We start from the raw sequence: 20285 nt of genomic DNA, 5'->3' as shown, positions 1-20285 counted from the left end.
GGTGGCACAGGGGAGGGGTGTGAGGTTTCAGACAGGCCTACAGCAGTGGGCTAAGCTTGGCCATTGAGCCTGCTGCCACCGCTGCCTCTCCCTGTCATCCTGCTGGGTGTCACTGTCCCAACAGAAAGGCAAGAGAGGTTTTTTTTTTTGGTGGGGGAGTTCCCTAGGTAATGTTGATCCAGCTCCCAAGCCAGTCAGGCAGCAAAGCCTGAGGGAGGCAGGTGGGGCACAGCTGAGAGCAGCAGTGGCCTGGGACTAAGGTGGTGAATGTGCCTGTGAGCGCTACTGAGGCGTGGAAGGGACACCGGCTAATGGGAACACAGGCTCTCTCAGGAGGTGAATCAGACTGTCTTCACCATCCTCCTCGGAACAAATACAATCCAGGATAATGATTTCTGCCCTGGAAACAAGTTCAAGCTGCTTTTCATGCAGACTGGTCTAGAATCAATGGGCCAGAAAGCACAGGGAGGTTTTGAAGTCTTTCTTACAAGTGAGTACTTATCTGAGTTGAACTGAAGCTTTCATGGTTGTCTTCAGGATTTTGGAAGTCCTGTCATGAGGTTTTGCTGGGCTCAGGGAAATCTGACCCTTGCAGAGAGGAGGGTCTGCTAAGTGGCAGTGCATAGGGTAGGGATGGGGACAGCTCTCAGAGCTCTTTCCCCAGGTGTGCCCATTGTCCTTACAGCGCATGAGGATGCCTTGGCCACTCTTGCCATGGGTCCCAGACATGCCCAGCAGTGCAGAGCATCCCAGCTTATCACTGAGACAGACTTGTGTTGGCTAAATGGTTGTGGAGGAGCTGTCCCTTCTATCCATAACTTAATGAGCCTTTTTAGCTAATCTAGCTTAATTAGCCTTTTCAGTGGTGTAGGCTGGAGCAGCAGAGAGTGGGCCAGAAAAGCAGTGATTTCTGGGGTTTCAGGGAGATTTTCATTGCAGAGGGGGCTCAGCAGAGCTCCAGTGTGTTGAAAAGGCTCTAGAGGTCCACAGTGCTCCAGTGGCTGTGCACCTGCCATGAGCAATGAGAAGGTCTTGGTTTCTGTTCCTGCTCCAATCCTTGTCCCCATCCCTCTGGAAATGATAGGCATCTTTTAGAGATGGTGCCAACTTCCGTGCATCGTGGGGTTAGACTCAACAGCACATCTTTTGCTGAACTCTTTGTGAAAGGACTAGAGAAGAGCCTGAGGCTCCTGGTTTGTAGGTTCTGTAATAAACACCAGGGAAAAACCACCTTCAGCTCTGGCATGAGGCACTGCAGGGATCCCTGTGGATGCACACAGCTGGTTCAGGACTGGTTTCTTCTCTCACCCATTTGTGCTCTACTTTTTCAAGGCCCCCTGTGTTGGAGATTTTCCACCAGACACATGAGCTGTCGCCAGGCTTGCGTGCTTGGCAGTGGAGACCAAGGTCTGCATTTGGCCTTGAACCACACGAGCAAAATGGATTATTTAAAAAATAATATATGTGTGGATTTTTAGAAGTACATACATTTTTCTGTCTTGGAAATAAACTTACTTACAGTTGAGGACAATTTAATTATTTAGTCCCTTAAAGAAAAAAAAAACCAAAAGCTGAGATTTACTTGTTCTAGATTTTCCTCTAATCACCGTCAGATCAACTCCTTCAATAACACTGGAATTCTTTTTAAAATAGTAGTTTTAAGGCAAAACACTTTTTTAGTACTTTCCTTTCTGGCTTACATCATGTATCTGAGAGTACAATTTTTTTTTTTTTTGTATTCTTATCACAGAATTCAATTTCTATTAAGAAAGCAACATGTTATTTCATTGCATTTCCATTTGATTTCCATTTAATTGTAATTCATTCTACCTTTGTTATGATCAAGTCAACTCTGCAGACTAAAACTGGTTATGACTTTAAAAATACATTAGTACCATCAGGTTATTTTGGGTTCAGATCTATCCAACTGCAACTAATGTAGTTGTTCTTCTCCTTTGTCCCCTCCCATTGGCTTTGCTGCCCTGGACCTGTGCCAGAGGTGGCTCCTTGCTCTGCAGAGCTGTTTAAACCTGTAGCTTTGGCAATTTTCCTTAGAAAACCTCCACCATGTTTAAAGCATGCAAAGCCTACAAGGAACCCTCCAGTGGGATTTGTGCTCTCTTAGTGGGTGGGACCCCAGGGCACATTGAAATGTCCAGAAGCGCTCTAGGCTGGGGCAGCAGAGGATGGGCCAGTGTATTCCAGCCTGGCTCTCCTGTGCTGTGCCACCTTTGTCCATGCCAGTCCTGGAGATGTGCCATAGACTTCCTCCCAGCTTTTGGAGGTATGCTGACTTTACAAAACTTAAATCTCCTTCCTGGGAGGTTTCCTGGGTAGGCAGAGGAGAAGAAACGTGACTGTGGACCTCTGTGGAGGGGATTTGGGTATAAGTGTGTGCACACGAGGACATTCTTTGGGGCTTTCCCCACCATCCCTTTGTTTTTCTGACAGAGAGGTGCCCATGGCTTCTTCTTGCCTTGTTCTTGCAGATGAGGGCAGCATGTCCAGGCTTTCATCTCCCCATGAGAGCTCTCCATGCTTTGTGATCCTATTGCTCCATCTGGAAGTCATTAGCAGCTACAGAGCAGCAATGTTTTCCTTGGGAAAGGGGGTGGAGGGGAATGGAGGGGCTTCCCACTTGTCGTCTTCCAGCAAACCCTCTCTTTTTCCAGCCCCCCTCTCTCTCACCCCACTTTCAAGAAAGCGCTGCCAGCTCTGCTGGGCCAATTCCACTGGGCAACTGGACAAAAATGCCTAGGATATCCTCCTCTGCTGGCTGGCTCGCGCAGCCATCTTTTTCCTGCCTCAACCCTGCCCTGGAGGGACTTTCCACTCCCTGCCTGTATCATGCCCCCAAGCTGCAAGGAAGAACATCATGGTCATTTCTTTGGCTACAGGGAAGAGTGTTCTTCCACGATGGATGGTGTGGAGTAGGAGGGAGTCTCCCTGCCATTGTCTGATGGTCCCACCCTTCCCTGCAGCTGCAGTGGTGATGAGCCCAGTGATGTTCAGCATCTCCAGGCCAGGAGCAATGGCAGGGTGGCACTGAAGCCTCCCTCCTTTCCTCAGAGGCTTGCAAAACTCTTGGATGAGCAGAGTCTCCCCGCAGGAGCCTGCTGGGAGAACAAACATCTCTCTTTCCTCTGCTCTCAGCCCCTTTTTAAAGCCCATCCCATGGGGAGGGCAGGCACAGCTTGAAGAGCTGCCTGGTTTTCCCAGGAAGCATTGTGTCATGCTGAGGGGGGATTTCTTATTTGATTTCTTTTTTGTCTTTTGGAAATATTGCCACGGTGACCTGGGGGCAGTGACTGGCTTCCATTAGACTAGTGAGTTAAAGATGCTGGGAGAGGATTGAAATGAGGGGAGAAGTAGGGTGCTGTCCAGGAATGCCCATGCCTGGAGCTGCCCAGCGTCTCTGACAGGGATGGCGGGGCATGGGAGGAGGGCTGGCCAGGGCTGGCCTGCTCCCTGCTTGTTTTAGAGGGATGCTCCTGTGCTTGTTTCTCCTTTTATTTGTTTTTTCATCGTGTCCTTTTTTTAAGACTGTTTATTTCTTCTTGTTTTCTTTACTTCTCATCAGGGACAGGACATGGTTTTACAACCCTGCAGGCACCAGCTATGCTGCTTTAATGCCAAAGCAAGTACTGACACTGAATACTACCTTTTTCTCTCGCTTCCCTGCTGCCACACTGAGCATCCTGCTTCCTACCTGGCCTGCAGGTAAAGGGCCCTCCATGGAAGCATCATCTGCTTGAGCTGGGAGCTAAGCTGGCCTCTTGGCTGCTTTTTATCCCTTTCCCACCTAGGACTAAACCAAGAGAAGTGCTCAATTACTGTCAGTTCCCTGGCACTGATGTTTGGGGGCTTTCCTAAAGCTTTATGAGATCCCTGCAGCCCGAAGCAGCACATGCCCTGTTGTACTGGGGAAAGGGGGATAGTGTTTGGTCCACTGCTGCTGCTTTTTCTCATCATGTCCTGATGCTCTTGAGTGAAGAGATCATATCATGGTTCCTGTGTTCCTGCTTTGAATTCAGATGAGGAGGTGAAGCTAAGAGTGGTTGAACTCTCTCCTAAAGCTTTCTGCTCAAAGGCTTCATCTCAAAAGGAGAAAGAGGACTCCAGGCAGTATTGACACCACTCCTCTGACTTCCCCAACTCCAAGATACTGGTCCTGAGGCTCACAGCTTGCTTTGGTGTGTGGCTGGGTATGTGTGGCGGTTGTAGCAATGTTTCTTGTTTGTCATGGAGGTGCCTTGGTACCATGAACACCTGTACATGATTTGCTCTCTGTACCTGCTGCTGCAGCTCCAGCTGTTCCCAGGGTTGTGTACTGCTGCTGTGTGAGGGGGCAGCATGGCTGTGGGCACTGCAGCTTGCAGTTTATTCCTCTCTCATTTTACTTTTTGTTTACGGCAAACAGCGCTGCTTCTTGTAAAACCCCTGAGAAAGCTGCAATAAAAATGAGCTGGGAAGTGGCATGTGAAAGGCAGATGGAGCCTTGCTCACGCCAAATTGTGCCAGTTTGGGTGGAGCCCTGAAGGAGCAAATAGCGTTTTAGTCAAGAGTTCCTCACCCGGGAGAGGATTTTAGGGGTTAACCAGTCTCTGATGCTTACACAGAGGAGGGGAAGGCTTGTGAGGAGTTTCCTCTGACTTTGAGGAGGATAATGTGCTGTTCAGGATAGGGATGACAGGTGCCTTGCTCACAGACACGGAGCCCAAAACCACACTAGGCGTCATCGTCCTGTGTGCCAAGAATGAAAGCAAAGATGTGTCAGGCTGCTTTCTGGGAAAAGGGCTTGGTCGTTCCAGTCTGTGCCGTGATTGCTGTGAAATAGTCCCCCAGCTGCCTGGCACCCAGTCTGGAAGTGGAGACCTCCCCACCAGTCCCATTCCTTGAGGGGAGGGATGGGTGTGGAAAGCAAACACCATTCAAGCATGTGGTTGGGCACTTGGATTGCCTCCCTTTGCTTTCTCAGCCTTCAGCATGGCATTTTTGTGGAGAAACACCACTGGCATTCCTCATACAAGATGCTATTGTTGCAGTAAATATTTTGTGCTTGTTTTTAAATAAACTCTGGAGCAGAGTCCTGCCCTGCTGCCTCCCAGGAGAGGCTGTTGTGCTGTGGCCCTTGGTAACAAAAGGCGACTCCATAATGGCTGCTTGTTTGTGCCTGGGAATGAAGCTGGCCTTTATTCCAGAAACCTTCCAGGGTTTCCTTGTGGTTTGCCAAGATCAGGACCGCTCATCGCTGCCCTCTCCCCCGCCTGGCTGCGCGTTCCTGCTGCTCCCACCGCACTGCTCGCATCCGCTGGGCTCCGGTCAGGAAGCTGCACGTGGTGCACATCTTCCCTCCCCTCCTTTCCTTCTTGCTGTTTCCTCACTTCACAGCGGTGCTGGCTCTGATGAGGAGCTGCTGAAGTGAGAGCAGGGAGAGAAGCGGGAAGCTTCACTTGACAGTCCAAGGTCTGCACAGCCTGCCTGGGGTGGGAGTTCAGCAGGTCAGGATTGGTCTTGTTTTTTTGAAGCTGCCAGAAATCTCAGGAGGAAGCAAGTACAGAGGTCACTGGAAAACTTCTCTGAAACAGCAACTGTCTGTGTTTCTTCTTAGTTTTCTCCATCAGTTGAGGTTCTCACTGGGCCTTCATTTCCTAGTTTTCAGAGCAAAACTTTCCTAGCCACCAGTGGGCCCTGTGTTCTCCTGATGATCTCAATATCAGGAAAACATTTTTTACAGTGAGAACAATCATTCACTGGAAAAACCTCCCCAGGGACATGATAAGAGTCCCTATCACTGGAGGTTTTCAAGATACAATCGGGCAGGATTCTGGATAGTGCCACCTAAGGTTCCCATTCTCTTGAAAGGTTGGACCAAGTGATCATTTGAGGTCCCTTCAACCTGGGTTGCTCTATAACTGTGATCTCCTGGCGATATTTGTTCAGCCTAGAAGGTGCCTTCAGTGTTTATTTTTAAAAAATTGAGAATAAAACCTTCTGTCTGTGGTGACTTGGTTGTTGGGGTCCCAGCATCATGCTGCTTGGTCTTCAAATGTGGTGCATCTACTTGTTACCCATCTATTGGGCTAACCAGCTTGAACAGTGACTTCTCAGATGTGGAAATGACTTGTCCCCAGCTCAGCTTTGTCTTCTCTCTATTCTCCTAGTCGGAGAAGTCAGAAACTGCTGCAGTCAGGGATAAGGAAAGTTGATTTTCTGACTTGTGATGAAGACTCTTCAGTTGAACTACCCAGGGCTTAAAAAAGAAAAATCTGCCATGGTTTGGGTTGAAAACCCAAGCCAGCAGCCTCTCTGGTACAAGCTGGAGTGGCAAGGGCTGGTTCTTGGGCATTAGCAGCTTCTGGTGACAGTGAGCAGACTGTTTTTTGGGACACCACTCCTGGTATGTTGTTCTTTGTGAGACAGCAGTTATGCAGTGTCTGACAGTCTCCATCAGTGTCTCTGTGGCTTGGCAGGTGTCCAGCAGATGGCCTTCATTGTACAGGATTTATTAATGCCTTCCCACCCCCACCAGGCCCTTTGGGGGCCCTCCGTCCCCCACACAGCGCAGCCCACTGCTTGCCACGCTGTCTCCTTGACCAGCTGCCACAGCTGCTCCACCTCATGTCATCTCCAGCCACTGGGACAAAACCACCTCCTTCCACTTCAGCCGGGCCTGCAAAACTTTATCTGCTGGCCTGTCCTTTCCAAGAAACTCTCCTGGGAGGTTTCTTCTGCTTGTTTTTCCTTTCTTTGCACACCTTCACCTAAGGAGGTGTCTCATGCCCGCTTGGGGACCTTTTTGCCTGTATGGTTTTCATGGCTCCTGAAACCCCTTCAGAACACATCAGGAGGTGCAGCTTGTGCCTCCGGCCCCCTTTGCTGACAGTGTTGCCGCAAGGATGTTGGTGTCTCCGGCCACAGCTCCCGTCAGGTTTTGGGAAGAGGGGCTTCCTGCAGGGTCAGTGTGCTCCATTGTGGCACTTCCCCTGCTGCTGGCTTCCTCCCTTCTGCAGTACCTAAAAATAGAGTGAGCACGGTGCTGCTGAGAAACACCGGAGAGTCCCAGCGCGGGAGCCACTGGGGTGGCGCTTCCGTCGCCACCTCTCGCCAAGTCAGCTCTTGCATCGGCGCTTGTGCTTTTGGCATGCTGGTGATTTTTGTTTCGAAGAGGGAAGAAGGGGGAGCCAAAGTCCAGCCTGTCCCAAGTTTGAAGAATACGTAAGGGAATGTTAAACAAGTGGAGACCGTTATTGTGTATCTGGTGTTTTAGAGAAGGGTTGACTTGATTTGACTCTGCTCTCAGTGCATGGCCTTTAGACTTTGCACTTTAATTATCAGAAGACTGTTTAAAAGCTACAGAGATAAGAAAAACCTTAAACATCGCGAACATGTACAAACAGTTTTAATCTTGAGCTCTGTTTATGTTAGAGCTGTTCCTAAAGGAGAGCTGACAGTCTGATTAATAACTATAAAACATTCTCACTCATAACAGAAGAAAACATTTCATTGAAGGGATGTGTCTCCCAACCACTAGTAAGAATCACTGTGTTGCTGGTACCTCTGAGATGCCCCGTGTTTTTTTATCCTCATGATGATTCTTTTTTTCCCCTCACTGTCCATTAGAAATAGTGACTGCAGTCTTACCTTGTTTGTAATTTTTTGCATGTATCAAATTGCTTTTGAATGAGAAATAAGATTCACTTAGAGAGTAGTATAACCACAATAGTTGAGAATATTAGTTAACCAAAAATGCACTAAATATAAGGGATACACCAGGAGAGAGCTGTGTCAAATTTAACTGAGCTGGTAGTGTTTGGCTGAGTAATCTTCTGAGCTTCACCAGTCTCGTGGTTGGTGAGACCATGGTGATTACTCATGGCAGCAGACTTGAGCCTTGAGTTAAGCTCTTGTTCCTGAATGAATAAACTCTTATTCCTCTGTTTTCTGAACTACTCCCAATGCCTCATTTCAAGCTTTGAACTAGTTATGGTGCAAGTTGCCTGTGGAAATTCAATAAGTTAAAGTAAAAAATGTTGTCTTCACTGTGGAAGAACCTATAACAAAAAAGTGCCGGATTTTATTAAGTGAGATGCTTAAGCAGTACTTTCCCCTTGGTTTTGTGGTTCGTCTGCCTTTAAAATGTTAGCCAGATAAATATTTGTAGGATGTTTAATATAAATAAACCATGTGCCTTAGTGTTTATTTTACAAGATATGCTAACTAATCATTTTCATCTCTGCTTGAATATTTAAAACAGCATGCCAGGGGAACTCCGTGCTACAGCTCTGAGGATGCTGTAGAGCCCTTGTCTTGCCTCCTACATCCTCTGCCTAGTGCTACTCTCAGCATTTCTTCTGATTTTGGAGGTGATGGAGATATTAAAGCTTCGGTGCTTGCAGCTTCAAACACTTTGAGACCCAACTCATGTATTTAGTGTTCTACTATGTCTGCCGTCACCTCAGCCTTAATTCTGCACATCCACAATTATCCACACCAGGAGCCAGAATGTCCAGCCAGGCATGAGGATGCTGCTGGACAAAGCTCTGCAGTAATGCGTCTGCCTCTCGCTCTGCCTTGCAGGAATCTACATCCTGATCGCAGTCGGAGCTGTCATGATGTTCGTGGGATTCCTGGGATGCTACGGCGCTATTCAGGAGTCTCAGTGTCTTCTGGGAACGGTAAGAGACACACAGCTTTGGAAGTCACTTGGCACCCAGATTTCCCTGCTGGACAGCACATGGCTGTGCTTCCCTTGCTGGGGTCTTTTCCAACAAGCAGGGCTGGGAGGATGTGTGAGCACGTAGGTGGAACTAGGTGAGATCAGCAGGATTCTTAGAGACTCTTCCCCTGTTATATGTGAACCCCCGCCTTGCTTTTATCCCTCCCCATGGTCTGGCTGTCTTACCAAGCACCCACTAAACCCTCTTTCTTACCTGGTGTCCCCTACAGCATCCCCTATGACTCCGTTTCCAGGCTGCCTCTAGCAATTCTAGTTCTTTTAAGGAATCATCTACTATTTTTATCTGTTTGGACATGGAAACAGCAAAGACTTTCCATAATTTCTTAGTGAGAACATCTAGGTACATCCTGGAAAATCCATTACTGAAGTGAGGCAGCAGCTCAGGATTCCTGGCACAGGATGAGTTTAATTGGATAAACTGTAGCCACACCAAAAGCCTTTACCTTGGGAGCAAGGGAGACCCATTTATTTAAAGCAAGTTCTCACATGTGGTTCAGTTTAAACTTGATGCATAAAAAATAAACTGGAAGGGTAAAACTTTTTTTTTTTAAATTCGAATGACTTTCCAGCGCTTGGCTTCATTGGGCTGGAGGATTCTTGGTGGCAGTGTAGCAACTCATGGGTGTGGGCTCAGCTGGGACAGAGGGAAACAGAGCTGCTTTCCCTCAGTCCTGCAGATGATTTCACCTCTGGTTGCTGCCGATTCCCAGTAATCTGGGGATATTTCTCCATAGTGTTGATAAAGCACTTCTGAATGTCTGCTGGGAGCTGCAGTAGGAGTTTGCAGGCATTATCTTGGCTGCTGGGAATACTAGGAGCCTGCACACAAATCTGACAGGGGTTGTTGTAGCACAGCCTGGCAGCTTTGGATTTTCATTTTGTTTTATTAATGCAAGTGATTACAGACCCTGAATTACCCCTCACTCCCTCCTGAAGTTAGAGGATTAGAAGGGCAGATGGTACAACGTAGCTGAGGCCTGACAGGGAAACCGGCTGCTCTGGCTGAAATTAGCAGCTCTAGCTGCTGTGCACTGCCTGTATTTGCTCACACCTTGTCTTGCCAAGAAAAGTCTGGAGACGCCCCATGAGGACGCTTTCAGCCGGCCAAGGCTCCCACTGTGTTCCAAGGACAATTCCAGGCAGCGTCCTCAGCGTGTTTCAGGGAAGCAGCCGTGCTCCCCTTTCCTGCACCTAGCTGAGGGAGTGACTCTGGGCTTACTGCAAAAGGGAAAAGTACCAGGAAGCTCCATGCTATCAAAATCCTGTGCCAAAGGCGGTATGGAAGCTGAGCAGCAAGACCTGAGGAAGACAGGAGGGAGCCACTTGGCATGGAGCAGGCTCTGCTCCCTGGAAAGGGGCTGGGACACAGCCAGCTGCCTGGCTGGGAACACCACTATGTTCCCATAGCATCAAGCTGCATCTCCTGGTGTTCTGCAGCCAACTTGAACTGAATCTGCAGGAAGTTGTACCTCCAAATCTGGGATAAACGAACCATCTTTCACTGGAGGGTAGCCACTGCAAGAATGAGCCCTAGTGCTTAATCAGACTTACAGTGCATTGCACCCACAATTTAGGGTGATGTGAGTCCTCAGGGGAATTGTGGGACCTAGTCCTCCAAAGATGTTCCTACAGAATCAGGGATAGATAGATGTTTACACAGGAGTTGATTGTTCAGGAACTAGACAAGGATGCTGGAAGTCCTTTCCTGCTGTCAGGTTAATAGTCTTGTTTCCATTTTGCTGATAACCCTTTGCTTTTACATGTGAGAGCCTGGTCATGGCATCATTCTGGGAACTCCTGTTTCCTCTGTTCTTGGAGAAAATGTCCTGAATGTGTTTTGAGCAGAGACCACTCAGGAGCCAGGGGCTGTTTTCCCACCCTCTATTGCAACTTTGTCTTTCCTTGACTGCATTCACATCTTTTGCTTCTTGACTCCCATGGCAACTCTCCCACTTTGGGGCTTTTCCCAGGAAGAAGTCACTGAGTGATGTTGTCACAGAGGCAATGCTGGCTGCATATGAAGCGTGCCTCTCTCTGCCTTCTCATGTGACCCTGATGTATGAGTTTACAGCTTCCCATTTCCAGTCCAGCAGACCAACCATCACAGCGCGTTCCCGCCATCTGAACAAAAAGATGGAGAAGTCTTTGGGGGGATGGCAGGGAGGACTTCTGGAATTGCACAAATGAGGTGGGACTGTGGGAAAACGTCAGCATTAGTATTTATGCAAAAAAATGCAGTAGCCTTGCAGGGCTGTGGATGCCAGAGAGCTGGCCATAAATCACACCCTGACACCACCAGCTCCTCAGCAGCTGAAATGTGCTTTTAACCCTGCAATGGCAACTCCAGTCCTCGGAGCATTTGTGGCAGAGCAGAAACCTTGTCTGGATGATCCTGCAGGTACATGAAGAGGAGCAGTGTGTCTTGTTGTACACAGGGCATCTTCACCCCTGTCAGTCCCTTTGTGGGAAAGGTTTTGCTAATCCCTGCTCAGCAATCCTAGCGGGAAGTCTGGACATGGGGTGGCATGTGATGAGTTACAGGATAACGTGTTTGGGCTCAGTGCATGTATGAGAGATAAAATGGTTTGAAGCCAGATGACTCCTTGCTCTGATTTGTCAGTAGAAGTGCTGCTCCACACCTCTCCCCACCTAACTGCTGCAGATACATTAAGGTTCCCTCTCTTGATTTGTCTTTGCAGTTCTTCACTTGCCTGGTGATCCTGTTTGCCTGTGAAGTTGCGGCTGGAATTTGGGGTTTTGTCAACAAAGACCAAGTAAGACGATTCTAAAACCTTTGTTTGTGGGGCTGGGAGGCTGGGGCAGAACCGCAGCAGGTCCCAGCATGAGCTGTTTTGTTCCCAGTCTGAGTAACTTGGATTAGCGGTGTGACCTGGGCAGGCCACCTCACTCCTCTTGGCCGGGCTGATGAACTTTAAATGTGAGCATTTCACGGTAGCAGCTGCCCCTTAGGGTATGTAGTGCAATGTCTCAAATAAAAATAGCCTGTCTCGATTGGGTCTCCTCTGTGCTGCCACACTGTCAGTCACAGAGGAAGTCGATTCATGCATGAAGTTGTGAAGGAAAGCCATCTGCACCTCCTCGGTGCCAAAGGGAGGGCGTACCGTACAGGGAGAGCCTGCATTAATGGGATTGCTTGGTACTTCCTGCTCTTCTCCAGTATCATATAACCTGCTTCAGGCCATTTGTCTGCCAGCACTGGGCTTGCTGTGATCCGTATGCTGTGCACACGTGAGGGGTACAAGTCCTGTGTCTGTCCCAGGCACCCTGCTAGGGACTGCTCAGATAAAGTTTCCTGACTGGAGGAGCTGAACTGAAGGGTAGAACTGAAAATTGCAGCTTTTCAGCTTCTGTTTCTGCTCACCTTCCCTTCACTATGGTCACATGTGCTCACACACACACAGGTTTGGTCTCGAAATGCAGAACTGCCCAGGTATGGGAACCAAGGCTGTGCTGCAGCAAGCAGCAGGCTGAGTGTTGGTCACTGGGCCTCCGGGGTTTGGAGGAGGGAAGGGGACTGCTTGTGCTCAAAGCCAAGGTTAGACTCTCTGGCAGAGTAGGAAATGTGTTTACTTTACTAAGAGACGTAAGCCAGCTGTGTAAGTAGGTGCTGGCCTGCTCAGCTCTCACATGCATGTGGGCAATGGCTCACAGGCCTGAATGGGAACACCCTTGTAGTCGTTCAGCAGGAGAGAGCATGACTTCACCGGAATAAACTCTTCTGTGGCTAAACATATTATTATGCAGGCAGGGTGCTGTCTCCTAGCAACTTTAGTGAACTAATTAACCTCTGCAAGAGGGGCTGTGCCTCCTGCAGATGTTAGTTTGTGAATCCTGACGATTCCAAGATGTGCAACTACAACTGACAGCAAAAAAAAGTGAAGGCTGAGTAAGGAGGGACCCCATGGCTGTTGTGTCCCATCGTGGGGAGAAAGCGCTTGGCCATCAGAGCATAAAGCTGAGAAATGTAGGATTTCTCAGTACAGCAGTGATGACCTCAGCCCCTAAAATTAATTTTGCAGCTTAAAATTAAGGGTGGCAGTCTCTTGGCATCAGCTGGTTTTGCAGCCTTGATGATGAATGGGCTATTTGAAATCTCTGCTCACAAGGCAGGCTTGCTTCTCCTTGCCTTGGTTAGGAGCAATGCAGGCTGGGAGGGAAGCACTGAATGATCACAGCCACAGAGAGGTGCTTCCAGAAGGGACACTTTTCCACGGAGCTGGAGGCATTCTCTCCCTCAGCCTGCCTTCTTGGAGATGATTTAGATTCAGAATAGAGACGTAATAAATAGGACTTTTAAAGTTTTTTATTTTTATGTACCAGAATCAAATGGTTTGATTGGAGAATATCATCCTCCAAAGCAAACTTTTTTGAGCAGTGATGAAGGAATTCTGGGATAATTGATTGAAATCATGCATCATCTTGCTGCAGTTTCTTTTTTCGTATGCTAATCCAGCCTGTGCTGCCAAGAGCAGATGTTCTAGAAAAGCATTCTCCCTTTCTTGCTTTTATGTTTTTCTTTTGCTTCTATTGCATGGCCTTCTTTCATATCTCTCTCTCAAGTTATTGAAGGATGTTAGAGGAGAAGTCACAAGGCCGGTTCCCCTGAAAGTTAGGAGATTTTTGCACTGTGAAGCAACCCTCATAGGTGGCTGCAGTTCATCAGCCAGGTGGCAGGGTTAGAGTATGGATAAGGTGTCTCACATAACCACTTGCAGGACAGCGATGTCTGTAGGGACCCAGCCAGGATTTTACATCCATCTGAATGCACCTAAGCTCCTGACCCAAAGGAGCTGCCTCACTAGCCCTTGATGTGCAATCTCTCCCAAATTCCTGCAATCCCCTCTGAGCCATTCAATAAGCTGAGGTACCCATATTTCCAGACAGCCTTGCCTGTGCACCCCACCTCCTCCTGACTTTTCCAGTGAGTCTCGCTTCTGTGGGAAATGTGTTACCTGCCTGCTTTGTCTATGTGTGGTTCAGAATGAGCCGGTTTTGCATTCCTGAGCACAGCAGCACATTCACGTGGGCTGAAGGCTATCTCAAATCTTGTGGCTCACCCTCCAGGCCTTGGCTGTCTTTATCTGCTAGACAGAGCCCGTGGAGCCCTTGGATAGTGTTGGCTGGAGTCTGCTGGCTGGTAGATGGGGTTCTTAATATTTGCTACAGCTGGAGGGGCTTGAGCCCTATGAAAGACAGGCCTTCTTTCATGTGCCTGTGCAAACAAATGGGGTCCAAATCTATTTAAAAACTGCTTATCTTACTGCAAGTGCCATTAGAGGGAATCCAGCCCTCAAGCACATCTGCTGGATAGGTCTCCTCCTCCCCCTCCTCTGGCTGAAAGGGAGTTTTTTCTGTGTCTTTCCTAGATAGCCAAAGACGTGAAGCAGTTCTATGATCAAGCGCTTCAACAAGCGCTCATGGGAGAACCAGATGCAAACAATGCCAAAGCTGTAGTGAAGACCTTTCATGAAACGGTAAGATGGTGGTGGTCGTGCTGGAGAATTCATAATGGAGGTCAGGAAAATGGATGGGAAAAGCAGAGTCTAAAGCAGATGATGCTACGTGCAGGCCTTAGCCTATCAAGTTTGCTGTTCTTGCATGTTAAGAAGCAGAGTTGTGCTCTCTTCAGTATTCTCTCCATCACATGGTACTGGGAATTCTGGACCAAACTCTGATTAAGTTGCCTTCCTTTTACCTTAGTACCCCTAATTTAAGCAAAATTCAATGGAAGAAGAATGTAGCTCTGAGGAATTAATCCTGATACTTGGTCCATTCAGCAGGAAACAATATCTGTGGAGAGAGCTGGTTTCACTCTCATCCAGGATATCTATGCCAGATCTGTCTGGAACTATTGTAGGAAGCAACTGCATTGCATGGAAAGAAAAAAGTTCGTTTGGGGACTTAACTCCCCACCCTTGTTTTCCCCTCCAAGATGCTTCCTCAATCTTGGGTGGCTTCAAGAATGTGTAATGGTGGGGAGAACACTGCATAAGTGTTTGCTGTCTGCTAATGTTGGCTCTCCATTGTTTCTTTTTTCCTCTCTCCATGTAGCTGGACTGCTGCGGTTCTGATATTGTAACAGCGACTTTCACTCCTGTGTGGAGGGACGACCTCTGCCGAAAGGACTCCCTGAAGAGCTTTTTTGAGGTAGGCACAGCTGCTCTTCAGCCAGCACAGCTACTGCAGGAGACCTTGGCTGCTAAGGAAATTTAGGGATTTATTGGGAAATAGATAAAGGGTAGAGATTTCATTTATTTGGGGATGGTGTAGGATGTTGAAGGTTCCCATTTGGTTCTTCATTTGCTGGTTCTGCTTGAGGCCACTGGCAGGTGCAGAGGAATGAAGTCTGGTTGGAAGCCCTGGAGCCAGGATGTGGGGACATAAGCAGGATGGGGGGGAAGCTGACCTGTCTTTCTGGGTGCCAGGGGTGTCTGACTGGTGTGCTTCTCTACCTCAGAACACAAACTGCCACAAAAAAATCGATGAGCTCTTCTCCGGGAAGCTCTACCTGATCGGTATTGCTGCGGTTGTGGTTGCTGTGATCATGGTAAGTGTGACAGCCTGGTGGGACAGGGAGAAGCCACCTTGGGGCACCCTGGTCCTCTTCCAGCTGGGCTGGATCTGTCCCTCTCCTCTGGATGCCCCTGCAGCTCCACATGCAGTACCAGCCCTGTGTACCCCAGAGCTCTGGAACATGGCGAGACCAAGGGCTTCGTCATCCCTCTGGGGAGTTGGGGTGTTAGGGGTGGCACCTGGCAAGCTCAGTAGAGCAGGAGCCACCTGCAAGACCAGCCAGGAGGGCAGAGCACCACTGAAACCTCCTCCAAAACCATTTGTTCTGCAGGCTGCCATGTTTTGTCACTGGGCTCTGCAGTGGGAAGTGATTTGCTTGCTTTGCCACATTGGGTTTGCTCTCCCTAGTGAGAGGGGTAGGTGCTGTGGGGGTGTAACACAGGATCTGTGCAAAGCCTTCGCTATAGTGCTGGAGGGATCGTGAGGCATTTGCTGTGTAGCTGGCAGCCAAAAAGCCAAAATCCACCACTGCTGCCAGTGAGAGATGGGAGAACAGCATCTTACCTCAAATGGGCCAACTTCATATGAAAACAGCAACAAAGAGTAGCATCCCTGCCCTTACCTCTGGCATGAGAGTGTTAATATGGAGCAGGGGACCTTGGGATGGGGGAGCTCCTGCATCGTGCTGGTTGTTGCCTCACTGGTGCCCCTGTGTCCCTTGACAGATCTTCGAGATGATCCTGAGCATGGTGCTGTGCTGTGGCATAAGGAACAGCTCCGTCTACTGAGCCGTGAGAGCCGGGCAGGGGAAGGGGGGAGCAGGGCGGATGGCGCTAGAGGGGACCCCAAGTGCCACCGAGTGACAAGGAGACATTTCAACAACAGACAAAGAAAATTATGTATATAAATGCTTCCAGTATTACCATACAGTACTTATCATTTTTATTTTGAAGTACTTTTTTTTGTTTGTTTTAAATAAATAAAACTTGCCCGTATCTTTGTGGCTGAGTTAGTTACACATCAGTTTTGTGTGATGGGAAAGCTGCTGTAGCAGGAGATCAGGTCCTTCCTCCCCCTTCCCCACCCCCAGTAACTCAGAAGTAACGTTGGTGGAAGATGTACGGAGGAGAAGGCTGCAGCCCGGTCTCAGAAAACTTTGCCTTGGTTTTACCAACTTTTTAAATTGGATGCTGAAGCAGAATTTAGCATTTTTGTTAATTTGTACTCATCTTTTCCAACCATCACCGCAGCTCCCTGGCATTTCCAAGCTGTCCATAGGGAAGCCTGGCTGACTGCCCAAAGCCTGGGAGAGAGGAGGGGAGAGGATACAACCTCCATCGCCAGGGTGCAATGTATCCCAGGGGAAACACAGGCATTGTTCCTCTCGAGCCTGTTTCCATCAGTAGGTCACTCCTTAACAGAAGTCATGCTGAAACTTTTTTACTCTCTAGAGTAAAAATGTTTTTCAGTTTTGTGTTGTTTTTTGTTTTTTTCTTGGGGCTATAACTTTATAAATTGGCTCATTTCCATTGATTCATTACATTAAAAGGTCAGTGGCTGGGGGTGAATTTTAGTCCCAGTTTTTCAAATACAAAAAACTGAAAATTAAATTACTTTTTTAATGTCCTTCAGTTTAACGTCCTTTCATTATAGACATATGTTTCAAGGAGAATCTAGTTCTATACCAAGTTTCCACTGTTAAGCTAATGCTCACACAGAAATGATATTGAAAATAGAAGAAAACATAAAATGTCCTTGACTTTAGAAATCCTGCTTTTATGTACTGTAGGATGATGCTTGGGTGTTCCCAACCATCTGCATACATGCTTAAAATTTCATCTTTGCATCACTCTCTTGTTCAGTGAAATTATTCTTAATTATAGCATGCTGTCACACACTGTAATATTGCTGAGAAATTGTAATAATCTGATTATGAAAAAAAAAGGTTATTTTTAAGACCTTCCAGTTATATTAACAGCAGATCACCTTATAAAATCAAGGTAATTTAGCATGTTAGATCGCACCAGTTGAAACACATTCTTGTGATCTGTTAACTTCAGTTATCACTGTAATGTATGTGGCTTCTTTTATATGCCACTCTGTTACCGTGTAGATAGAGGGGGAGAATGACCCAGGAGCTATGTAATAAAATCAGAGTGTCACGAAAAAGATGATCTATATGTATAGTTCTATAGATATATATTTTTAAGCAAAGCCTTTTCCTTAGCCGTGTGGGCACTTGAGCTGGAAATTATAGTATCTCTCAGCTCTTTTGCCACCTTGAAAGCAGGTAAGGGGAGGAGTTTAAATTAGTGATCACTTTTCCCACTTCAGGAGTATTTCTGTTTCTTAAAGTATTTCACTCTCCCCCTTTGTCACAACAAAGAGCTTCAGGTCTGATAGGGAGGGAGACCTGTGATCATCAATCATTTTAAACTAGTACTTTGTCCACTGCACGTGGCTGTCATGGCTGTTGCCACTACAGGATAGAAGATTCCTGCATTGGGGCAAACTGATCCATTCAGAAGTTTTTCTTCCCTTCTACTCCCCCCTTTCCTCTTCCTGCCTTTTAGTATATAGGGCCTTTAAAAAGTATATAGGTAAATATATAAATATATATATATCAAGTTGTGCTGGGTAAAGAGGAGGAAGTGCTTCAACAGATCTTCATATTGTGGGGTTGGACAAGAAAAGGTTCAGCCTTAGAAATAGCCTTAAAGCAACACTGCCCTGAATGTCCATGTTGTGCACATTGAGAACGAGACGAGGTTCTGCAGTAGGTAACCCCTTCCCCTGCTCCCCAGCGTAGCTCCTTCAGGTCATCTGCTCTGTTATGTGGCCATATGTATATGCATCATCCAAGCATGTGTGTTTACATCTATGTGCATCAGGATTGTCAGCATACAGAATGGATGTGTAACTTGCCACCTTTTTTGTTGACTGTTGGTAAATGTGTATAAATATGCCATTAAGCATTTCAATTCTGTTTTCTTTTCCTTATACCGTATTTTTGATATTGTTCAGTATTCAGTTGATGCTGTGTACATAACTGGAGCTCTGTTTGAAGACAGACTGGGTGTCGATGCAGGTCAGCTGTGTCCTCAGACATTGTACTTTTAATGGTTTGAGTTGTCCCAGGCAGGAGCAATTGGGAGAAAGTGGTACTTGGAGAGGGAATCTGAGAGCTGTGAGAGGGGGAGGAGCAGGAAGTTTGCTCAGGCTGTGTCCCACAGGGGCTGCAATTCACCCTCTGGCTCATTTCAGAGGTGGCTTGCCATTGTGGAGAGCTCCAGAGGCAGCTTCCTGGGCCATCTCCTGTTTCTGTGGCTGCTGCAGGAAAGGTGCTCGAGAAGGGGAACAGCTAGAGAAGGGTTGTGGGAGTGGGGACAGAAGGATGTTTGCAGGGAGAGGACAATGCTTTCTTTAGTTACCAGCTGAGTCCCCACCCTTGATGGAATGGTCCCCAGCTGGAGGGGTCAGCCCTGGGACAACAGGGACAGAGAGGAACCATCAGGCTTAGGAACAATGAAGTAGTTGAGAAACCCTCTCTGAAGAAAACTACCCACTTGGGTCTCCTGTGAAGCTGGACCTGAGTTTACACAAACTAGAAGGGGAGCTGTGAAGGGCTGAGGGGACTCACCCCATTGCAAGCCCTCAGGATCCAAAAGCCACAGGGCTCTTCTGCCAGTTGATCAGTCCCAAAGCTGGCTGAGGTGAAGGGGGAAAACCCACTAGGTAGGACCCCTGCTCTGCCCCAGCACCTCTCCTGCATACCTGCACCTTTGTGTGTGCAACATGGCACCCTGTACTGCTCCTCTCCACACCCTGCAAGCAAGGAAAGGATGAAACTGCAGGCTGTAAATACAAACCTCTCCCTCTCCATGGAAGCATCCCTCCTGGAGCTAGTGGCAGCTGAGAAAATGTCTGTGAGCTGAGGTGGGGATGAGGAATGTCAACTGTCCAGGTCTGAGTTCAAAGACTGCATCAAAAGGTCAAACAGAGCCGCTGACAGCTTAACTGAATGCTTGGGATTTTTTCATACTGTGGAGCATGCCACAAAGCAGTGTGTTTAACTTCTTTCTGCCTTTTTTTTTAAAGAAATGAAACAAAAATCAATTTAATCAACATTTCTCATAGTGTGCATAGTGTGATGAACTGCTGCAATTTTACAACCAGTTAACCTTACACCAGGATGCTTTGTGAACCAGGCTTCAACAGCATGGGTTTTTACAGCCTCTGGGAGGGGGGCCTGCAGGCAGGCTGAGGATGAATCTGGACTGGTGCTGAGGGAAGGCAAAAAGGCTGCTTGCCAGAAGTGGTGGCTGCTGCAATTATGCCCCCCCTCAAGGGGGCTAATGTGGATTCCAAAAAAGAGTGACTGTGCTGAAATTTGGCAGGCGGGAGTGGGTGTGGTGGCCATACTGCACACACTCGAGGGGGTCCTCCTAAAATGATCAAAAATGGCCCAAACTGCCCTGTGCTGCCATCTGGACAGGGACTGGGCTGGTTTGCTTTTTGTGGATGGTCTGGTAATGCCACCGTTGCTGCCCCTGCCTGCCCCTCCGCACCATCGGGGCAAGCCTGGCTGAGAGTGGGGTGGGAGGCCAGGTGCTGTGATCCCTCAGCTGCCTGCCTTCCTCTGTTCTGTCTTGGGCTTTGCGCCGTGTTCGAAGCAGGAATGTCCTGCCAGCCATAGCCCACACCGGTACAGAGAGGGAGGGGATGCGGGTGAGGGAGAGCAAGGAGGAACCACAAGGCTGAGCTGCTGCAAAGAAAGGCAAGCCCTGCTCCCAGCGGCTCTGCCTGTGCTACAAGATCATGCCCATCTGTTGTTCTTTCACTTGTTTACCTGAATGTTAATGGAGTCGGATATAATGACTTCTGCAAAGGAAAAAAAAAGTGATATTTAAAAACAATAAAAAAAAAGAAACAAAGCAATTCCCCCTTGTTAGTGGATTTTTAATGATGTGTTGTCAGATCTTGTTTCCTTCCATTGCGTACCGATTTCTGC

The 20285-nt window shown here is 47.9% G+C and overlaps 1 protein-coding gene across 1 annotated transcript in view; it reads left to right on the top strand.

Moving 5' to 3' along the window:
- Positions 1-19415, top strand: part of CD81 (CD81 molecule) — a 33249-nt gene extending 13834 nt beyond the window's left edge. Inside the window, exons 3-8 of the mRNA XM_042038297.1 lie at positions 8581-8678; positions 11440-11514; positions 14128-14235; positions 14813-14908; positions 15219-15308; positions 16000-19415. Coding sequence (XP_041894231.1) covers positions 8581-8678; positions 11440-11514; positions 14128-14235; positions 14813-14908; positions 15219-15308; positions 16000-16062 — 530 coding nt within the window. The 3' untranslated portion in view covers positions 16063-19415. The remainder of the gene's footprint in view (positions 1-8580; positions 8679-11439; positions 11515-14127; positions 14236-14812; positions 14909-15218; positions 15309-15999) is intronic.
- Positions 19416-20285: the final 870 nt, after the last annotated feature.

This window comes from Corvus kubaryi, unplaced genomic scaffold, assembly GCF_017639235.1.
Source record: "Corvus kubaryi isolate FWS band 111438036 unplaced genomic scaffold, C.kubaryi_AGA036_p1.0 37392, whole genome shotgun sequence".
Lineage (NCBI taxonomy): Eukaryota > Metazoa > Chordata > Aves > Passeriformes > Corvidae > Corvus > Corvus kubaryi.
The sequence above is the reverse complement of the archived record's forward strand: the minus strand, read 5'-3'. Positions and strand labels throughout refer to the sequence as shown.